This window comes from Lycium barbarum, chromosome 12, assembly GCF_019175385.1.
Source record: "Lycium barbarum isolate Lr01 chromosome 12, ASM1917538v2, whole genome shotgun sequence".
In the NCBI taxonomy this organism is placed as follows: Eukaryota; Viridiplantae; Streptophyta; class Magnoliopsida; order Solanales; family Solanaceae; genus Lycium; species Lycium barbarum.
In genome coordinates this window covers 103866955-103890252 of record NC_083348.1, presented here as the reverse complement: position 1 = coordinate 103890252, position 23298 = coordinate 103866955, and the positions used below count along the sequence as shown (strand labels likewise).

Sequence of the window (23298 nt, the reverse complement as noted above, 5' to 3'; positions counted from 1 at the left end):
GAAATTAAAAAAAATATAGCCGTTGCTGCTGGGCTTATGGACCATTATTGAACCGTTGGCAATGGTCCATTTGCAAAAATGGTCATTGCCAAACGACCATAAATTCATTCCCCGCCCCCCCCCCCCCCCCCCCCCACCAACCCCCAATTTTTTTTTTTAACACTTAACCCAATCCCCAACCCTATATAAACTCTTCTTCATTTTCATTTTAATCCACACCAATTCACTCTTCTCTTTCCCTCAAATCCCAATCTCTCAATTATAGTTACTTTGCAATAATTAGTCACTTTAAATTAGTCTCAAATAAATATTATAGTCTTATTCTAGTTTCAATTATTAATTTTATAATTTTAATATTATTGGTGGAGTTGGTGATTTTGCAACAATCCGAAGTAGCTTAAGTGAATTTGCAATTCTAGCCGTCGGTTCCGTAACCGGTTAACGGGCTTATGAGAGGGGGTAAGATTGTGATCATTCAAGGTTCTTCCTAGGGATTGCACACAAAATTCTGCCTCAAGGTCTTTGTTGTTGACACCCAATTTTGTCCCGCCTCTCTGCCAAAATACCTATTTTTAAGCTTCTAATATTTTTTGAAAAAAATAAAAATATATATATTATGTTTGCTATAATTATTAGCCTCTTATCAATACCGACATTTTATTATTCTATTATAATAATAATTATTATTATTATTATTATTATTGTTATTATTATTTATTAATATTATTATAATTCACAATTCTTATCATTTCGGCATTTTACCAGCTTACGCATTTATCTTTGCATAATTAAATAATAGTATTTATTTAGTGCGGATTTTCAAAGAAAAATAACATATATTATTACACGGCTATTATAACACCATATGATTTTATTACCCGAGTCTAATAATCACACATTTTGGTATTAAGCAATATTTTGTCACCCTCGGTATATCATTAATTAAATTAGGTCTTCTATTTAAATTTAGAAGACAAACTATTTCTTGCACTCGATCCGTATTTTGACTTATCGGACCCCAAACCAAAGTCCGATTAACCCCTAATATTTTTTGGACTAGTCCGTATCTCTTATCTCAATTTTTAGAATAATCTGTGTTTTAATTTATTAGCCTATTCTCTTAATACCCAGTCTAAAAAATTGACCCAGTCCATTTATGGACTGGGTCCGACCCATTTTCGTCCAAAAAGGGGGAAACCCTTAGGGCTTCCCCACATTTTCACCCGCCTCCTTCTTCACTTCCTTTCCTCTTTCTCTCTCGCCTCCCTCCACCTTTCCTCCGCTTTCCTCTTCTTCACCCGCCACCCATCGCCGTCTCCACCATCCCCTCCATCATCGCCTCCACCACACCACCATCTCCCCATCGTTCCCTTCCTCCCCTTCATCCTAAAACCTAGCCGCCACATCTCTCTGACACCACCCCCACTGCCACACCATTGATTCTCTCTCCACTCCTCACTGCCGCTCCACTATGTTTCTGACATCCCACTTCCTCCGCTCCACTCAACTTCACCACGTTACACCCACTCATCCTTGTTCCTCTGACACCTCCCGCGCCTCTCCCATACCGCTGCCATTTCCACTCACTTTGTCCCCCACGTTGACCACTGCCATCCACCACGCTTCTATTCCCTCCATCTTCGCTCGTCCCCGCCCCTCTCTCTCTCTCTTTCTTCAACACAAAACCTAAAAAATCCTATAAATAGTGGTGGAGTGGAATCGGGAGGGGGAGGGCAACGAAACCCCAAGAAAGTTCTTGAATCGCCAAATTTCCTCTAAAATATAGGTCTGTATTTGTTCCAGTTCCTATTTTAAAAACATCCGCTTTTAATTTTGCTATATATTGTCACAAAAAATATTAGATCCCATTCTGTTTTTCTTCGAGTGTTCGTTCGAATTCGAGCACCCACGAGTTCGAATTTCAAAGTGTTTCGAGTAGATATCGAGACCTTCGCCTCATTTCGCTGCACCCCCAAAAGGTCAGTGATCCTCATTCTCCCTTTGCTTCGGTTCTGTTCTATGTAAACTTGTGTAGTCTGATTAGTTTAGTTTCGTATTGATTTCCGATTTAGCATGAGGATTAGTTATTTTGCTAAGTATGTTTACTGATTCAGTTTGCCCTAGATATAAGAATCATATCATGTGTAGTTTAATTTGCCTTAATAAAGTTATATGTGTTAGCTTATTTGATTGTTGAGCATAATCAGATAAATAATGCTCTCTACCTTGTCTAGTAGTTAGACCTGTACGGTATTCCTGGATTAGCTTAAGATCAGTAGGTCCTATATGATCATTCCACTCCGCTAAGCATGATTATGCATTAGTTATCATAGTCTTCTTTGTTTGGAATGCTTAGGTGTGGGTTTGCTTAGTATGATTATCTGATAGCTGGGATTAATTATGTTCCAGCCAACATGTTCATGTTGGTTTAGTTTATTTTACACAGTCGAGATGATGTGACTTGAGAATCATCAATTTCCAGACCCTATTGCTAGCATATATTTAACTAAATTTCGTGTCTTGATTATCTGAAGTATATTCTACAAGATCTGGGTATGTTGTTAATTCATTCCTGTGGCAAATATTGGTCCTTATCATGTGTCAGTAGTATAATGAGGTTGTATGTACGAAGTCGAATTGGGGTTTAGATATGCATATAGGAGTTTGAATCAAAATTCCTACTTGGCCTTCCAACATGTTTAGCTCATTGTTTGACTCCATCATCAGATTAGTATTGCGTTACTTTCCAATTTCACTTCAGCCTTGCTCTACAAACTTGTTTGTTTTGTGTCTATATAATTTCCCATTTTTGGCATGGCTTGGTTCAATTTAAAACTTGTCCATGACTGCCTGTGTTGCTTGTTTATAAGTTTGTATTTAGCTTGTTTGAATATGGCTGAATATTCATTATGGTTCATGTGCTAATATTTTGCATATGGTGTTATTTGGCTTTAGCCCATGTTGAAACACTATTTGGTTGATAATTATAGGTGTCATTCTTATCTAATATAGACAAGTGATATTGGACATCGACATGTTTGTCTCTATTACTTAAGATAATCCTGTGGTATGAATGGTAATCTTGATACACATACACTTTGCCCAGATTTGTCAAATAAGATTATAATTGATCTCTGCTTCACTGCTTAGGACAGTGTCTGTTTTAAACTTTAATATATCGACTGGTTGTGTAATTAATTGGTCATCATATTGTGTTTGCTGAATGTTGAAGCTGATCATTTGTTTCTCTGGTAGTCATCAGTTGGTATGAATGAGAGTAAAGAGTAAATGGGTTTGTCTATCTGAATATGCAACATTACAAGATGAATATTTTCGGGTGTTCATTACTCATATGCTCCCCTCATCTCAAAATACCCAGAATCGACTGATCTGTTCTCTTAGGATATTGATTTGCTTAGGCTGTCTAAATGTTTAGTCCTCTTTATTGAGAAAGACGAAAGGATATGTTTGTCGGTCCTAATCGAAAACTACGAGATATACGTACAACCTGTTGGTTCTACCATTTGTGAATACCTTTTATTTCACCTTTGTTTTGGGTCATTATCTGGCAGAGGGATTCAGAATCCTGCCCTGCTCATTGTGGTGATATGTTCATATGTGATATTAGATGATTCGTAAATCATTCATAATTTGAAAATCCTCCGTTACTGCTACCGCGATGCAGATTCTTCGTCTTCGCGCATTTGTAGTTAGTTTTGCAGTGGTCATTGGCCGTTGTATGATTGATTGGAATATTCCCAATATACCTATAAGTGCCTTTTTTTTATATATGTTCATTTTGTTAAGGCAGCGAGGTGGTATATCCATGTTTATGTGAAGTATATTCCAAATATACGTACAATCTACCTGCATGGCTAACTTGTTTGGGTATATCTAATGTGTTTGACCTCGTTTATTCGATTATATCCTAATCCTTTTCCTTTTATTTTTGCATGACTATCGCGTATGAGTCCAAGCGACTCGTCATCTCCCGCATTCAGCGTCGGGCCAAGGCCCAACAAACTCTCCTTCCGCGTCAGCCCAAATCTGCAGCCTGCAGGAATAAAAATGCATTGGGCCAAGGCCCAAACGACAGAATATATAGCAGCATATATTCAAAAGAAATAAATGAATTTTGGGCCAAAGCCCAATAGCGTGAACGGATCACAACAGCAGCATATATTCAAAAGAAATAAATGAATTTTGGGCCAAAGCCCAATAGCGTGAACGGATCACAACGGCCTGTCTTAAAATGGGCTGAGCCCCATTTAAATTATCTCTTCTTCTATTTTTCTTGTGCACTTAATTTATATCATGTAACTAACTCTTTTTTTATTAGTTTGGATAAATCGTGATTAATTAGTAGGTTTAGTTTTAGTCGCGGGTAGTTAATTTAAGTGAGGTATTAACATTAGTTTCATAAGTACCACTCCTTCCTTTTCATGTTAAAATCCCTTACAATGTCTAATATTTATTATGTTTTAAAAAATCAATTTACAAAATAGGATGGTTATATACATATATATATATATATATATATATATATATATATATATATATATATATATATATATATATATATATATATATATGTATGTATGTATGTATGTATGTATGTATGTATGTATGTATGTATATATATATATATATATGTATGTATGTATGTATGTATGTATGTATGTATGTATATATATATATGTATGTATGTATGTATGTATGTATGTATGTATATATATATATGTATGTATGTATGTATGTATGTATATCAAGTAAAGAGAATCATTTTATTCTTATTACCTAAACATTTCAAAACGTCGTCAATATGCAAATATAAATTCAAGTATATTTATAAACAACTCTTCAAATTTGGAGTCAATCATGCATACTTTTAACTGGGCATAATTAGTAAGAAAATTCACTTCCTTTTGAATCCTATTATAAGTTCAGATTTTTTTTTTTTTTTTTTTTTTTTACTTTGCTACATTCACGTTATATTTTCTACAAGTCTTATTTTAAATAATAGTTACTATACTTCATATGAAATCTTAGCAACATTTTAAGCTTTATCTAAACAACATCTAAAATTCTCTTTTATGCAAACTATCTTTTCATAAGTTTTCATTTCCAAAATTAGCATTTCATTTAAAGCCGTAGTAATATTTATGAGTTTATTTAAAATAGCATTTAAAGTCCTCTTTTGTGTAAATCTTATTCCAACTAACATTATTTTCTTTTAAAAACTTCAGCAATATTTTAAAGTCATTTTCTAAATTTTATATTTAATTTTAATTAATTAACCTAAGTTGGTCGGATAACCGTAAGTTAACGGATTCTAAAGGATGCCTAACCCCTTCCCTTTAGGATAATATAGAGCCCTTACCTAGAATTACACTGGTTAAGCAGACTATTAACTGAGGTTTAGTTTTAACTTTGCCTTAGTTAACCTCTAGGTGTCCTAATTCACCGTTAAATTAATTAGGTGGCGACTCCTTAAAACAAAATAAACGGGAATCACCAATACGTCATACTCCTTAAATCAACCCGGTTAAAATGGGGTGTGACATTTGTAAGTTGAAATAGAGTAGCGGTATTGACTGACCACTTTTCGATAATATATATTCTCTTTTAACATTTATTATCATATAAAAGAGACGATATGTAAATTTGACCTTGTCAATATGAACAACTTGATCACTTAGCAACACTGGCCAAAAATGCTAGAAGGAAAACTAGATGTGCTTCAAAAGTCATCATTTCAGAAAAATATTTCTCAATGAAGTCATTTTCTGGTGTTAGGAAAACTTTTTTTTTTCCTTTTTCAATCAAAGGGGAAAATTAACTTTGTTCACTTATGGTGAAAGTGGCGTAAGAGATACATTTTGAAAAGGGTTAAACGTGTAAGAAAGAGGCTTCCATGTTTGATAGGTATGTCAAAGAGATTTGACTTCAAGCTCAAGACAAATTATGCATTCTGCCTTACCATCACTCTTCGTTTTGCAAATATGATTATTACAATTTTTAATGGAGTATTATGTTTCTTAGAATCCACCAACCAAACACCGGAAAACATTACGAAAAATATTTCCTCCATTAAAGTAAATAGTACTACAAAAATTTAAGTAACTGTTTAGGCGCTTTTGTTTGATCCCAATTTAACGGCTATAACCACAAGTACTATCTGACAAAACTTAACCACTAAGAACAACATATTCAAGTTGGCAACTCTACCCTACCCTGCTTTGCCTTCTGTTATCAAATTTCACTTTCTTTGTCCTTTTCTAGCTAATTTTGTAAATAAGGGGTCACTGAAATAGCTGATCTTATTAAAGTAAAAGAACACAACAAACTATAGACAAACAAAATGGGTCCAACTTGATCAATGACATCACACTACCTACACACAAAACAAAACACAACATTGTCAAAATTTAGTACTTAATCTTGAGTCATTCGACACACACACACTAGTCATCCTTGAAAAGTTGTCCTTCAAATCAGATTCTGAACAAGATTCAGTATTTATCATAAGAAAAAAAGCCACTAATAAGAGTGTAAAGAAGAGAAATGGGGATGATGGAGATGCAATCTTGGTCAACAGATTTTTTTCCATTTTTGGCAATGATGATGGTGGAATGCTGTGAAATGGGGATGATTACACTTGGAAAAGCAGCCATGAATGATGGACTGAGCAATCTTGTTTATGTTGTTTACTATAATGCCGTTGGTACCCTTTTTCTTCTTCCTTTCTTAATCTTCCATAGGCGCAGGTTTGTCAACAATCAATGCCTTTTAGCTATTTCTTGGGATTAATTCAAAGTCAAACTCTTATCTCTCTCTCTCTCTTTTTTTTTTCAGAAGCAATATGGCTCCTATTACATTGTCTATACTGTGGAGATTCTTCCTTCTTGGCCTACTGGGGTATTGTACAAATTTCTTCTTTTCTTGTTACTACCAAATTTGGGTTCTTTGGATTAAAAAAAAAATCAGAACTTTGCTTGTAAACTGTATTGCAGAATTTGTTTGCTGCAGGCCATGGCCTTTACAGGTATTAAATACAGCTCTCCTACTCTGGCAGCTGCTTTAGGGAATTTGATACCAGGTTTTACATTTTTGCTTGCCATCATTTTCAGGTAGGATTTCAAAATTGGGCGTAGCCAACTCCTAATTTTTGTTAGATTTAATTAATAGGAGTATAACAGACAGTGTAAAGATTGTTACATTAGGCCTAAGTTCTGTACATTGTAGCAAGATAATTACCATTTTTGTTATGTTACCAGGAACAACAACAACAACAATATACCCAGTATAATCCCACAAGTGGGGTCTGGGGAGAGTTTTGTTAGGTTACCAATTAATGTTTTTCATAGAAACTTACCTGTAATTACTTAATCACTGACATGATTGTGTAAATACTAGCACTATTTTTTATGTTCCTGTTAGTACATAGAACTGAAACTCATTTTTTTTGGCCGAGTAAACTACACAGTTAGTGGTTTCCAGTATCTAAGTCATTCTCTCATGGATTATGTGCAAAAAGTTGCTTTCTTCTGTTGCAAACCCAAATCTCTTGACTTTGTGCTGCAAAATCACTAGCTTCCGCCACTGAATATCCTGGGTTTTGGGTCCATCAGCCTTTTTCAATGGAATACAATGGCGGATTACGTCATGGATGCCCAATTTGCTCTCAATCTATAGTTTTACTAATCACAGAAAGGTCCTCGGTGAATCTATTTATATGTTAATACTAGTTTTCTGTACCAAATGTAGTGATCGTATAAAAAAACAATGGGATAGAGGGAGTACAGTTTTCCACAGCTGTGTGAAGGAGGACAATTAAAGAATTTACTGATATCTGTTTTCTTTGTGTGTCATTGACACCAGCACTAATTTCTTTTAGCAGTAAAAATGGTGCTATGCTAGATTACAAGTTTTCAGTTGTATCTAGTGGTTCATTCTTTTTCCTATTACCTGCATGTTTGGTTCGAAACAATTTCATGGCTTTTGCAATTTTCAGGATGGAGAAGTTAGATATAAGAAAGGCCAGCAGTCAAGCAAAATCTGTAGGCACCATAGTGGCAATTATAGGGGCATCCATCATGACTCTATATAAAGGACCAAGAGTATTAGGATCAGATTTACCCTCTGATTCTAATTCATCTTATCACTCTTTACTTTCACAAGAATCAAACTGGGTACTGGGAGGTCTTCTCATTACCATTACCTGCATTATGTCTTCTGGATGGAACATTCTTCAGGTAAACATATTAGAAAGTGATCCAATACTGAGAATGAATTTAAAGTTAAAAAAACAGCTTCACAATCTTTCAGTATTAGCAGTGCATTTCATGTATGTAGTACTTATTTCAGTTAAAAGTACTGCATGTAGAACATGTGATAGTGCCTAAATTTCACTTCTTTACTTAGTGCCTAAATTTCACTTCTTTACTTAGTGCCTAAATCTTTTTAATTACAGACTCTCGTTGTCTCAATTATTTTAGACTCTAAACTGTGACGGCTAATTTGGTATTTCTTCATAGATATAATTATGTTTATATCTCACAATTCTGGTTGTATTTACTCAGACAGATACTGTGAAGAAATACCCTGAACAAATGACAATAGTGTTCTTCACTTGCTTCTTTGGGAGTATTCAATGTGCAATTTTAACTCTGGCAATAGAAAGAAATCCAGAGGCATGGATGGTGAAGCCTGGGATTGGGATGACAGCCATTGTTTTCTCAGTAAGAAATTTGATGTATTTTCATTTTCTGTTCTCTTCTGCTCCTTGCTCTTTTATATGGATATATTGTGTTGTGACTAATCGGTTATCTTAAATTCTAGGCGATTTCTGGAAGTGTCTTTCGTTACAACATAGTGACATGGTGCTTGGACAAGAAAGGCCCTCTTTATGTAGCCATGTTTAAGCCCTTGGGAATGGTCATTGCAGCAATTTTGGGGATCATTTTTCTTTCAGATTCACTCCATTTAGGAAGGTACATATCAGGCTATCCTTTGTTCGTAGATTTGTTGTTTAAAAGTAGATTAATGCATCTATTAAGTGCTTGTTCCTAAGAATTAACCTTTGATCCCCTAGTGTGCTCTTTTCCTCTGTATTGCAATTTATAATTACCTAACACATCTATTTTTTCACTTATCGAGAACGTTTAAAAAAATAATGAAGCGAATTATTTGTTGCAACGCTGTCGGCAGTGTTATTGGAGCAGTTATCATATCAGCTGGATTTTACTCTGTGCTGTGGGGAAAGGCTAAGGAGATCAAGTCCATGCTTGAGGTTGAGGACATTGTTTGTGGAATTGAATCAACAAGCCCAAGAAGCCCTCTATTATTAAAGAAGTAAATTACAACAAGAAAAGCATAAAATAAAGTGTTATTGGCAGGTGAGAGCCTTTCTTATAGCTCTAATATCTCACAAAGCTTTAAAATGCACTGGCTTGCTACTGCTTCTTTTTAGATGAAGAAGATAAAGGCTGTGCAGCTGAGATAAAGGAGACGCAGATTAGCTAGGACTAGAACATTAAAGGCAGATTCAAGATTTAAATTTGATGGATTTGATATATTTATGCTCTGAGTGAAAAATGCTACGTCCAATTGAGCCTATTGGACTCATATATTGCATTTGCCTCTATGTGTCATTTGTGCCAAAATATACAGCAGCATCCATAAGATTCTTGAAAAAGCGGAGTAGACCAGCAACCATTGTTAATCTCCTTTCCCTGTTTTCTGGTTCTAAAATGTGGGAATTCGGTAGAAGTCTTGATAAACATTGTCTCTGTGCATGATCATTTCGTTTGGTTAAACATTGTTTGGCATGAATCCGCTGTCTAGTAGTCCATCCTGTGAAACTTTCCAGCTTAGAAGGAAAAAACTTGTTTGCATTCCGTGTTCATAACAACCAAGGTGAGAGTTATAGGTACATTGATTAAGTAATACATGTATTCTCATATTAATTTGTAAATGCTAAAGTTAATTTTCTTGTTGAATGTGATAATACTTATCCTACCACGGACTTTGTTTAACGCCAGAAGTATGAATAAAAGGAAAGAGGGGAATCTTGACTTGGGAATCATGGACACGGGATTGCCGTGAGACGGTGAGAGAGAGTGACTTCTTACATTAATTAAGATAATATATTATGCCACTTAATTAAGGATTTGGTTCGGCCAAAGGGGTTGGTTAACGCTCCCTTACAATTTCTTATGTTCAAAAAAAAAAAAAAGAAAAAAAAAAAAGAGGGGTTATTCTTGAAAAAAAAGGATATTTTTCTTTTTAAAAGAAAGAGATGAGAAAATTGGTCAACGGAGAAGGAGAACCATGTGTAAAGTGAAATATACTGTCAGCATTCACTTGTGATTACGATTGTAATAAGTTTTTTTTTTATAATAAAATTTTGGACTTTTATTGATAAGTGGAAAAGAAGAAATAAAGAAATAATGTCAAAAAGCAAAAAAATAAACTAAAATAATGTCAAAAAGCAAAAAAAAAAAAAAAAAAAAAAAAACTATCTAATCTACGTTTTGCCCTAGCCGCAATTGAAATAACTACCTCAACTGCAGCTTTACATTTTGGCAGAAAACCTGTATAATTAATCACCAAACTGCACAAACTTCTGTGAATTAAAACAAAATCCAGCTGCATCTTCAGCTGGTTATTGTTAAATTCTTCTTGTTCTGATTCTGATATCAGGAATCTGAGCCTGGTCCATATTCAAAATTCTCCTCCCTACTGGTGGAAGATCCTGAAAATGGTAAAACTGCATCAACTGGTCCTCAGTAAAAGCAAGATTTGCCAAGTAATCAGCCATTTTATTGCCTTCTCTATAAACATGTATAATTTGCACCTGTAGTTCTTGTATAACCTGTTTCACCTCTTCCACAATATCCACTATTTCCCAAGGTATTTTCCATACATCTTGAATTATATTCTGGCAAAGAATGATTGCTGGCAATGCTGTGTATATTACCTTTAGTTTGGAAGGTGCTTCAACTATCCACCACTTGATAATTACCTGCTGAAGTTGCAGGCCTTCTATATTGATAATTACCTGCTGAAGTTGCAGGCCTTCTATATTCATACCTGCACAAGAAGCAAACTGTTTCCAAAGCTTAAAAGCTATGGGAGATGTTAGAATAAGAGGAGACATGGTCTCCATTTTGTGATCAGAATAGCACCAACATCTGGACACAATTGGTATCTGCAGTTTTTTCAAGTTATCAGCAGTAGAAATCCTACTATTCCATAGCCTCCATAAGAAAAAACTGATCTTGATAGATAAGCCCTTTGCCCATATGTATTCATACTGCCTTGAAATTTGTTGCTTATGTCAGTTCTCCAAGCACTCCTGACTGTAAACTGCAAAATTAGTATTTCCCATCCACCATGCTTTATCATTATCCACCTGCATGATCATTGGTTTAATGGTATCTCTGATGTGTTGAGCAATTTCTTTTGGTATCAACTCTCTTATCTTTTGTAAATTGCACTGTCCATTCAAAATAAACTCCTTAACTTTAATCTCCTCCTCTTCTGCATGATCAGGTAGAAGTGTAGAACAAAGTAAAGTACCCCTTTCTTTGTCTAATTGTCAAACCAGAAGCTAGAATTATCTGCTCTAATCAGCTACCAAATGTTATATTCCACCTCCTCTCTAATTTCCACCATTTTCTTCCATATATTAGATGCTCCTTTGGCCTGAGATATTGTGGGATGTAGCTTCTTGCAGTATTTATTCACCATAAAGGAACCCCATAGAGAAGGTATGGTCCTTAAGTTCCACCTAACTTGGCAAAAAGAGCCTTTGATGGTCCATCAATGATATGAAGCCCAATCCTCTCTCATTCTTTGGATAACACACTTTTTCCCATGCAATCCAATGTTTACCTTTCACACCATCAGTGTTACTTCAGAATTGTTTTAATGAAGTTTCTTAACAACGCCTACTAGAGGCTTCATAGCAGATAGAGGATACACTGGCATGATTTGTAAACACGTGCTATCAATATATATCTACCACCAAATGACAAGAATCTATTTTGGACATGACTCTTCTCATTACCTTCTTGATCAGATCCTCCAAGTAAACATTCTTTCTTCTACCATAAAAGACTGGACACACTAAGTATGTAAAAGGGAAAGTGCCATTACTCATACCTGTTACCCTCTTTATTCTTGCGGCCACTGAAACTGGTGTCTTCTCATGAATATGAAAAGAGCTTTTACTGTTAGTGATCACCTGCCCTGAAGTTACGAGTGCAATAAGTAATTCGAATAATCCTTATAAATTCTTTCGTACAAATTGCGGCTTGTTATAAACAGCTTGTAGACATTGGCCGTTTTGGAAACTTCTGCCCCCTCACGGTTTTAATCGCGTCTACAAGTAAAGGCTTCAGGCCCTGCTTATAAGGAGAAAAGGACCAAAATCATCCATAATGTTTGGGTTTGGATCAAAATCATACATATTCTTTCACATGGTGCACTAATAGTACATTATGTTTGCATAAGTGGTGCACTTTTAGTCACAATCCCAAATAAATTTAACGGAAAAGAACAAAAATGCCCCTGAACTTTTAGAAAAGGTATAAAAATACCCTTTATTCATCTATTTTGCTAAAACTACCCCTCAATTCAACTTTTTGAGAATTTATTCCCCTTGACTAACGAACAACACTAATTTTTTTAAAAAAATAAATAAATTAAATTGCACATGACATTTTATTACTGAAAAATTGACTTATTCTTTTAAAAAGAAATCTGAAAAATCGTTATTTGTAGAATAAGGAAAAATAATTTTTCAACATCCATTTCTTTAAAAAAACAAATGTAGTAAGCCTTTTATATATATATATATATAAAAAAAAAAAAACAGTGTAATTTAGTAGTGCACGGGCGCAAACTGCAAAGCCGCTTTAAGTGTGTGAATATGTGTGAGTTTTCCAGGAGTGGAAGAAATATGAGCGGAATGCCAATTTAAGGAAAGCAATAACATACATATTACATAGAAAATTTACATAATAAAACAATCACTTAAGAACATAAAATAAAGCAACAATAAAGGCAAAAATAAAGAAAACAACCAGACATCCAATAAATTTAATTATTAACCTAAGTTGTTATGGTTAAGAACCTAAAGATCCCCAGCGGAGTCGCCAAGCTGTTATACCTCATTTTAACCGGGTTGAAGCGGAGTACAACATATTGGAGATTCCTCTTTTGTTTTGTTTTAAGGAGTCGCCACCTAATTAATTTAACGGTGAATTAGGACACCTAAATGTTAACTGGGGTAAAGTTTAAAAACTAAACCTCTGTTAATAGTCTGCTTAACCAGTGTGATTCTAGGTAAGAGTTCTATATTATCCTAAAGGGAAGGTGTCAGGCATCCTTTAGAATCCGTTAACTACGGTTATCCGGCCAAACTTAGGTTAATTAATTAAAGTTAAAGATATAAATGTAGCATTTAAATTTTAAGAAATTGGCTTACAATGTTGCTAATGTTTTAAAAGGAAAATATAAGCTATTTAAAATAACACTTGTAAATATTATTAAGGCTTTAAATAATAAAGCTATTTAAAATAAACTTAAGAATGTTGCTAAAGCTTTAAGTGAAAATATAATAATGCTATAGAAAATAATCTTATAAATATTGCTATGGCTTAAAAAAAATGCTATTTTTTAAAAAAAATAAGATTTGCAGAATATAATAATTGCATATAAATGGAAAAGAGTGCGGGTTGCAGCGTTTTAATATTTGAAACCACTCAAACGGCGAGATATTAATTGATTTTGCAATTTAGGAATATAGACAAGGTGCGAATTTTCTTTCTCCTTCTCATTATCTCTTATTAATTATGCTTAGCTAAAAATATGCATGATTGATTCAAACTTGAAGAGTTATTTATAAAATATACTTGAATTTATATTTGTGTATTAGTGAAATTCTGAAATTCCTAAGATAGTAAGAACAAAAATGGTTCCTTTAACCCAAAATATATAGGCATGCTATTTTGCAAATCAATTATTCCAATAAAAATAAATATTATATATGCTATAAATGGTTCAACATAAAAAAATGTATGGGACTAATGGCGAGTTTCTTTCTTAAATTCTACCCATTATACTAAAGCTAACCCACTAAATTTTGCTAAAATTCATCTAAGCTAGGAAAACAACAAAGTAAGGGTTAGTCAAATAATACAAATTAAATGCATGAAACAAAAAATAGGGGCTGAAATAAAATTCAGTGGGCCCAGCCCATGTTTGAAAGACTGCTGCTGCTGCTGTTGGTGAGAATGGGCTCAGCCCACTCTTTTTTTTTTTTTATGCCGCGGATCTGCCTGCTATTGGGCTTCGGCCCAATAAATTCTATTTTTTTTTCGCTGCGGACAGGATTGATAGGGAATGACTCGGAAGGATTTCGTTGGGCTTTTAGCCCAACTCCGAATGCGGAGAAGAACGAGTCCCTCAGACTCGTGTGCGATGGTCATGCATAAAATGAAAGGAAAGAATTAGTATCTAATCAATAAATATGGCTAAACATATAAAATACACACAATTCAGCCAACACACATTTATGAAATTCCTACAGTATGTTAACAATGAAATAGACTTCAAGGACTTAGTTACATCTCCTAAAAGAAAAAAAACAAAAAAAACAAATGGTCCTTAAGGAATTCAAAGGAAACCAGAGGCTTGATTCTATGTAATGACTCAGACCCAATGTTTCCCAAATAGTGATAGCCACTGACCATGACAGGATACCTAGCATTTCATTTCTAACACTCAAGCTTTCAAAGGTTGAATCACCAATCCCCAAACTTTATGCATTTCCCCTTTACTCAATGTGGCTTAGCTACGGTTAACAAACGAATAGGTAATCAAGATAGGACATTCTGAAATCTTAGAATCTCAGCAACGCAGAAGCAATATGTTCATGATAACATTTGACATAAAAAAAAACCATAGCAATAGGAGGCTCAGCAGCCCTTATCAGTTTGCGACATATAACAGGAAATTCGAAGTCTTAAATGATGCAATGGCTGTCCAAATTTCTACCAAGGGGGCCAGCAATGTCAAAACCCAACAGCAGTTAGCACACACATATATTTTAGACCAAACCAATTCTAAAATGATGAGATTATTATTTCGAATGCATCACGCAAACCCAGAACTGGACAGAACTCATCTTTTAAACTAGTAGCAGACTCTTCAAGGCATGATTGTTGCTACTAAATGAAATAGTTCTTCATAAGTTTAGCTAACCACTAAATGATCATTTAGGTGCATAGGCACATTGGACCATAGTCCTTTTAATCATACCTTGATATCCAAACTTAAATGATCTCTAAACCACCAAGTCATACTTAATTAAATCATCTTCATTTTAAGCAAGAAATGATACTAAAGCAAACTAATCCAAACAATGCCTATTAAGCTGAGATTCATTAAGCTACTGATTCATAACAAACCAAGCTTATAGCCATCCCACAAAGATAGTAACAAACACTTATACAGTTATACCACACAAATAACATTTGAACTAAAAGAAATCTATAACTAGCTTACACTTTAACTAAGGGAATTGAGCTAACTAACAGTCATACTAATAGTGCACCAAGCTCATTGTTTAAGCTAGAATAGAATCAACACTATATGATTATACACCTAATGCAACACTAAGTAAGCCAGATATACAAAAATCCTTCAAGTAAGGTCGCAGTTCAAAGGGAAGGCAGAACTGATTTCAAACAAGAGGCATACATGGGATGCAGGCATAGCTAACATAATGGTCAACCTATATAGACACCTTATCCACAGCAAGAGGTCATGCTTACCAAATAGTTTTGTATTTTAAGTTGAAACAGGAGGGAGGCTTGATAAATTACAGTGTAGATGATTAAATGCATGTTGAGAGTTGTTTCAGATGAGGTGTTGCACAAGATAAGCAAGTATGCATGGGCAGGCAAGCTAAGATGCAAGAAAAAGGAGGCAGGGGAGATACATAATCACACATAGGAGGACATAACAAGGCAAGGGGAATTGATGCAAAGAGATACAAGTAGGTTGTGAACTATATGGAAGCATACACAGAGATGAAGAGGATGCTTATGATGAGAGGCAGGATAGCAAGGAAGGAAGATATGTCAACATCAACACATAGGGGATTAATCAGAACAGTGTAGGTACAATGCAAATGGTGACATGCACAGAGGTCATAAGCCAGTCATGATGAAGCTAACATGGTGTTCCAAGAGGATAGACTAGTCAATGATGATGATAAGGCTAGTATGACCTACAAATGCATGGCAGAGATGCAATATATGATCATGGATCCTAAAGTCCAACTAAGGGCTGATCTGGAGATTAACAATAGCAGTGCAGGTTCTTGCCAGGAAACAGCTACAAACTAGAAACTTAGACAAACTATATTGAAACCAAAGTTGCACCTTTAAAACTGTCATCAGTTTGAAGTCTCAGCAGTAGCTTCAAAACCATTTTAAAGTTATACCATATGCTACTATCTAGACTGGATATAGATTACAACAGCAACCAAACTAAGAATGGCAAAAAGAAGGAAACAGGTTGATGTTTAACTTGAACTAATACCCACTCAGCTAAGCAGATCAGAATGAACTTATGTTAAGGCTAAACGTTTATCCAAATTCCCATAGAACAAGCAGGGACCTTAGTGTATGACCTCATGCCCAGGAGATTCAAATAATACAAAACCAAAAGCTGGCATTTCTAGTGTAGACAGCTGAGATTCAGAATATAGATTTTATGACTTAATCTAACATGTTGAAACTCATTCTTTTTCTTTTATTACCAGCTGACCTCAACAACATATCCTAGTCAAATAAGGAAGGCCATTGTCATATTTTGAGTGAGGTTACCATGACACTACTGCCAAACAAGGTTCAGATCCAACCAACAACTACAGAGGCACAAAAGGTAAATATGATTATGCCGAGCTAATATGAAGGAGACACTAAACTGAAACAACATTCACATTTTTTATTGAACTGCTAAAACATCTAAATAAACATATGCAATTGTATCAACAGGACTTCTGCTAAACTAGTATGGGGAATAATCCTAAACCTAACCAACATATGATATCACATAAAGATATAGTCAAGCAAAACCACAGGTTAACTGATGCACAACCAGTCAAAGCTGGACATGTATGGCACAACTAAGCAGTTGAACTATTCTGTGACCAATCATCATTGAGCAAACAAAAACATGCTTAAGCTGCTATAAGCTAAATAACCTATGGCTAACCAAAAACAAGACATAAAATGAGCCACTGCAGAACAACTAAAAAGGCAGGCACATACACATAATTAGCAGACTACAAACTAAAATATAGAACTAATCAAATTAGCAGACTACAAACTAAATCTATACCATTTACCAGATTGAATTCTCAGCATGCAAACAAACGACATTCAGACTAAGACGAACATCTTAAACTAAGTAACAACAGCAAACCGACAAGATTTCAAGTTAAGCCAAAACGTAATAATGACTCATTTAATCACAATAACTAAGATAACATCAAACTCAACCGTATCAGCACACAAACATATTAAACTGAAATACAAGGAAATAAATGGGATTTACTGACCTTTTGCAGATGCAGCGAAATGGGATTTTGAATCTCTGATCTACGCTCGAATTCGCAAGATACTAGGATCCCTTTTGAGTGCGATTTTCATCTATAACAAAGTCGAACCTTCGTTTCTAAACTTCGACTCACTCAAATAGAACGAAAACAGAACAAAGAAATTAGGATCCACAAAAACAGATTAGACTCGATAGAAGTTCTATGGTTGGAAACTCCTTATTTCTGGGGGTTCGATGATTGAAACTTCTTTTATCGAATTTCCTCAGTTCTAAAAACGAAAGAAAGTCCCCCCTATCAATGAAACTTCAAACGAGTATTTATAGGAAACAACTAGGGTTTGCTAAAGAGAAAGGGTGTGAGGAGAGAGAGGAGCGGGGGGACAACGTGAAGTGGGGGATAGCGGGGAAGAAGGAGGGAACAAGGGAGAGTGGGAGCGGCGGCGAGAGGCGGGAAAGGGAGAAGAGAGGAGACGAAGGAGAAGGGGAGAGGAAAGGTGAGAGCGGCGGAAGAATGAGGGAAAAGAAATGAAGGGAAACCCTAGGGTTTCCCTTATTTTGCTGAAATGAACTGGACCCGGTCCATTTGTGGATCGGGTCAAATTTTAGACTGGGTATTTGAAAGAATGAGCTATTAAATTAAACATGGACTGATCTAAAAGTTGAGATAAAAAATATGGTCTAGTCCAAAAATATTAGGAATTAATCGGACTTTGATTTGGGGTCCGGTAAGTCAAAATACGGACTGAGTGCAAGAAATAGTTTGGCTTCTAAATTTGAATAAGAGATACATTTTGATTGACGATGTACTAAGGGTGCCAGAATATCACCTAATACAGAAATATGTAATTATAAAAAGATCCGGGTAAAAATTATATGATGTCGCAAATGACCGTGCTATAATATTTAATAACAAACGCTACCATTTAAATGTGCGAAATAAATGCGATGTGTGTGCGGAAGTTGGTAGAAACGTCGAGAAATGCAAGTTTCAATAATACTAAATAATAGTAGCAAATAGATAGCGGTAGTAATACTGCTAATAACAATGATAATGGTAAAAATGATAATGTTGATGATAATGGTGATAAAAAATAATAATAGATATAATAATAATAGTAAATAACAAATATTGATAATTAAAAATGATAATAATTAATAATAATAATAATAAAGATGATAATAATTAATAAAAATAAATAATAAATAACGCTATTGATAGTGACAAAATGTTAATAAATTAATAATAGTAACAATAATAGTGGTAATAATAAGATAATAATGATAATAATAATAAGAAATAATAATGATGATAATAATAATAATAAATAACAATTATTGATAAAACAATGATAATAATTAATAATAAAATAACGATGAATGATGATTAATAATTGATAACAAAATAACACTGATAATAATGATTAGTAGTTAATAATAATAATAATAATAACAATAATAATGATAAAGGAAATAACAAGAAATAATAATTAATGACAAAAATAAAAATGATAATTTTTGAATAATAATAACAATAATAATAATAATAATAATAATAACGATAATAATAACTGCAGCGGAATAATAAAACGTGGGTGTTAAATAAAGACTAATAACTATAGTAAAAATTAAAATGCATATTTTTTAATTTCTCAAAATACCAGAGGTATAAATAGGTATTTCGGGGGAGAGGCGGGACAAAAATTGGGTGTCAACAGATCATATATACTGATGCAAACATATGGGCCAGTTTGGCCGCCATAACAAATAGGACCGCATTAAGACATAAATCATAACCAAAATGAGTACACATAGGACCTACGACCCACATATATGACTACAGGCCTCTACAAATCCAAAACGAAGACATATGACGGGACAGGGCCCCGCCGTACCCATATAATCAGATATACAGAAGTATATACATAGCAAAAGATGTATGTACCAAAAGTGGACTCCGGATCAAAAGGGAGTACTCCGAAATAGCAGAAAGTGGAGCCTACAGTGGTGGATCACTGGTATCTGTACCTGCGGGCATGAAACGCAGCCCCCGAAGAAAGGGGGTCAGTACGAAAGATGTACTGAGTATGTAAAGCATAGAGTACAGAAATATAAGCCACAACTGAAAACAAACAGGATACAAAAGGGGAATGCTGAACAGTATATCAAAATTTGTACTGAAAACGTATATACCTAATGCAGATAAAATCATGCAAAAGCTCAGGAACGTGGTAACCACTCCGACGCTGGTGCCACACACAGCATAACACCAGAAGGTTCAAATCTCCGTACATCCCCGAACACACATATCATCATAACATATCACCAGCCATATCACAACATAACTCCAAACGGAACCAGGCCCTATGGCGAGGTCTCGGGAACCGTAACACAGAATACGGCCGAATTTATCATAGCGCGCACGAACCATAGCCGGCCCGGGAACCGGTGAACGAAGTCATAATAAGGGCACGAGCGGAGTCGTGAGCAAACAATGCAATTTATATATCAAAACACCTTTTGAAACTTGATAATATCATATGCTAACTCATTAGTCAAGTAGTTCGAACAATTAGTCAATACGGGGTTCGTTTCACAAAAGTATTTCCAAAGTAGTATTTATGGTTCAAAATATAATTTAGAATATCGTGGCAGTCAAAACATTACTTTATGATAGTCAAAATTCATAACAAAAGTGCTTTGCCGACATTGTACAAAATGAGACTAATAGAGCAAACAAGGGACCCTCGATGCTAGCGGGCCCACCTCGGGTCAAGTCGAGGTGGCGGACATGAATCACGGACATTTGGGGTCTACGGAATCATACATGGAAGTTTCGAAGCGATTCGATTACATTTACAAAAGTTCCAGACATTTGATCACTTTTCAACAAAATATGAGTTTTATAATTCAATTCAATTGAATGAATAGTGCTTAATTTCCAATTCGGATTTCTAGGAACAGAATTGCCCTCGGGGCTCCAATATCGACCTAGTATACCTAAGACATGCCGAAAGAAGGAATGGGTAGCCTTACATACCTTATATACGTCTTACGCTCGTCCAAAACTCAAATCCCGTTTCGCTCAGAATCTACAAATGGTCAAAGTTACCAATTAGGAATTGCGAGACTTTAAGAATTCATTTAACTTTATATTTGTCTACCGAAATTTCGGCAGCACTTCCCCTATACATATAACATCCCCGAGGCTTAGCTCGGCTCAATATCAACAACAACAACCCCACAATACCAAATGAATCAAGAATCACAACAAAATAGGTTCTAGCATCAATATTCTTCCTTTCTACATAAAGCGACAACTTCCATTCAAACTCCACAATATCAAACTAATATCCACATTATCATATTCATTTACTCATTCAAGGTTATTCAAACGTATTCCAATAATATTCCATGCAATATACATGAATTCAAGTAATCCGCCACTTTCCATATTCTATCCGAAACGTCAACGACTACGACGAACCTACTAACTCGCATTGTTTCCTCCCAAATTTATTAACAACAACCATAATCCACATTTAAAGTCTTACTTTCACAATTATGTAAGAATATACAAAAATCATATAATTTTCCCATATCAACATACAACCAACTTCAATGCCAACTCACTTCGTTAAACCTTTATTTACGTCATAAATGCCACAACGACACAACTTGCAAGCTAAATAAAATTTAACTCACCTCCCCATACCATTATGGCTCACGGCCATACATGCTTCACACACACACACACACCATGCACACACACATCACAATTCCATGGTTTTTCATGCAATTTTAACCATTTTAACACATATGATTCTTCCATAACAAAAGAGATAAAATTCTTACCCTTTTCTTCAAGAATTTCCACTTTGTAAAAAAAGTGCTCTTTTGCTTCCAAATTTGTATCACATTGAAGAGGGTTTCCAACTTAATAGGAAAACTAGAAGATTATGATTTTTGGACCAAGAATTGATGAGCTAAATTTTTTTCTTTCTCTTCCTCTCTCTAGCCGAAACCCTCTTAGTCTTTGGCTCTCTCTCTCTCTCTCTTGTTTGTTGTCTTGAAATGTTCTAGTGAATCCCATACAATTTTGACCCTTTTTATTTAAAATGCCACATGGAAGAATTCCCATGGGCTTGGGCTTGGCCACTCCATAGCTCTTGGGCCTCAATTCCATTAATTTTCTTTTTGAGCCCAATTCATTGTGGATTTTATTTGTAATTCCCGAAACTAATTCCCGAAATTCCAATTTCGCCCTTGGCCTTCTTCCGTATTTCCGCATCAATATTTTCCATGAATAACACACATATATGAAATAAAATCAAATATAGCCCTCATTTCCTACAAAGCAAGATTATTCCAAATTTTTCCGAAAGCGCAAACACGGGATATAACATTACCCAAGCATGATAAGATCACATACCACGATAAACCAGAAGTTTATTGATATACAATTTCATGCAATAGTAAACCAGAAGTTTATTAAAACAAATAGCACTTTTACGGGTACAAATAATTTTATCAGTTGACTAGACCATTTTGATCGTCCTGATTTAAATCTGATGTGCTAATTGAGTATTAAAAACATATTGAAGAACTAGAAGATTCTTCAAGAATTTGTTTGTGTTGCTTGTTCTCATAATAAGTTGATTACACTAGATAATGTTGGGATTGAATCCCCGAAATTCTGGAAAATATAAAAGGTGAATGTGGGCCTCTTCACCTACAATGTGATGTCTTAAATAAATACATCTATGAGACGGTCACATGTATGTTTATTGTCAACTGGCAGTTTGACATTTACAAAGTTACTTGCTCAAAATCATTGAGTTAGAAGCACTATTTTCAGAATATGTAATCAAGACAATCATCTTGATAATGCTGGTTTATATCTAAGCTGGTTTGGCATTAGATGCCTCCATAATACAGCTAAACCATTGCTTATGAGAACAAAGTTTCAGATGTTGGTCTGAGATATGATATATTGCATACAACAACACTTGTATGCTTCAGATCAATAAATTTTGATAAATTCTCCCCTCATATTTGGTTCAGGGTCAGGAACTAGATATTTCCTTCTTTTAGCATTTGATGTGTGGTACATAATTAATGGACCTACCATGATGCACACAGATGGATTTTCCCAAAGAAAATGAGGACATATGTCACTAAAATAAGGGGGAGAGAATAAGCAGCTAAGAAATATGTTGTGAATTATCATCAGTATGATCCTCAGATAATTCAAGTCAAATGCTGGAAGCATTTGCTGACCCAACTATTTCATATTTCATTTGCAAAATGCTCTTAATGTCCCTGAAGGACAAAGTCTACATCATGCATGGAGCATGGTAGACTAATCGGTTCCAAATATAATAATTCTTGAAAAAGAGGAGGAGCAAATGATCATAATAAGGAGGCAATATGCTCTTGAAGAACTATGTCATAACACTTCATAAACCTTATGAGAGGTTCAGGTACCTGAAAATAATGAAGTGATGAGATCTCAGTAAGTTATATCGAATTGCGAACCGATACAACATGATATCTTGTCGACAATATACAATATAGCGCGCAATATTGTATAAGGTTGTGAGGATTTGATTTCTATGTCTCTTAAAGCATGTTGACGTAGAATAATTACCAAGGTAAATG

The 23298-nt window shown here is 34.8% G+C and overlaps 1 protein-coding gene across 6 annotated transcripts; it reads left to right on the top strand.

The window, feature by feature from the left end:
* Nucleotides 1-6341: 6341 nt before the first annotated feature.
* On the top strand, nucleotides 6342-12114 carry LOC132622989 (WAT1-related protein At3g28050-like). 6 transcript variants are annotated; one of them, XM_060337687.1, is made up of 8 exons: nucleotides 6343-6767; nucleotides 6856-6918; nucleotides 7014-7130; nucleotides 8015-8255; nucleotides 8583-8741; nucleotides 8842-8993; nucleotides 9211-9398; nucleotides 11078-12114. In XM_060337687.1, the coding sequence occupies exons 1-7, from the start codon at nucleotides 6565-6567 to the stop codon at nucleotides 9356-9358; spliced, it is 1083 nt and encodes a 360-aa protein (XP_060193670.1). In that variant the 5' UTR covers nucleotides 6343-6564; the 3' UTR covers nucleotides 9359-9398; nucleotides 11078-12114. The 6 variants fall into 6 exon arrangements, with proteins under 6 accessions (XP_060193671.1, XP_060193670.1, XP_060193668.1 ...); XM_060337685.1 differs by having other exon boundaries at nucleotides 11042-11176; XM_060337686.1 differs by lacking the exon at nucleotides 11078-12114 and adding an exon at nucleotides 10705-10872.
* Nucleotides 12115-23298: the final 11184 nt, after the last annotated feature.

What these genes read in the sequence shown, in the direction of transcription:
- LOC132622989 (XM_060337687.1), top strand. Translation starts at nt 6,565, where the DNA reads ATGGGGATGATGGAGATGCAATCTTGGTCAACAGATTTTTTTCCATTT. An exon ending in TTAATCTTCCATAGGCGCAG is followed by an intron (nt 6,768 to 6,855) that starts GTTTGTCAACAA and finishes TTTTTTTTTCAG; the next exon opens with AAGCAATATGGCTCCTATTA. An exon ending in CTGGATGGAACATTCTTCAG is followed by an intron (nt 8,256 to 8,582) that starts GTAAACATATTA and finishes GTATTTACTCAG; the next exon opens with ACAGATACTGTGAAGAAATA.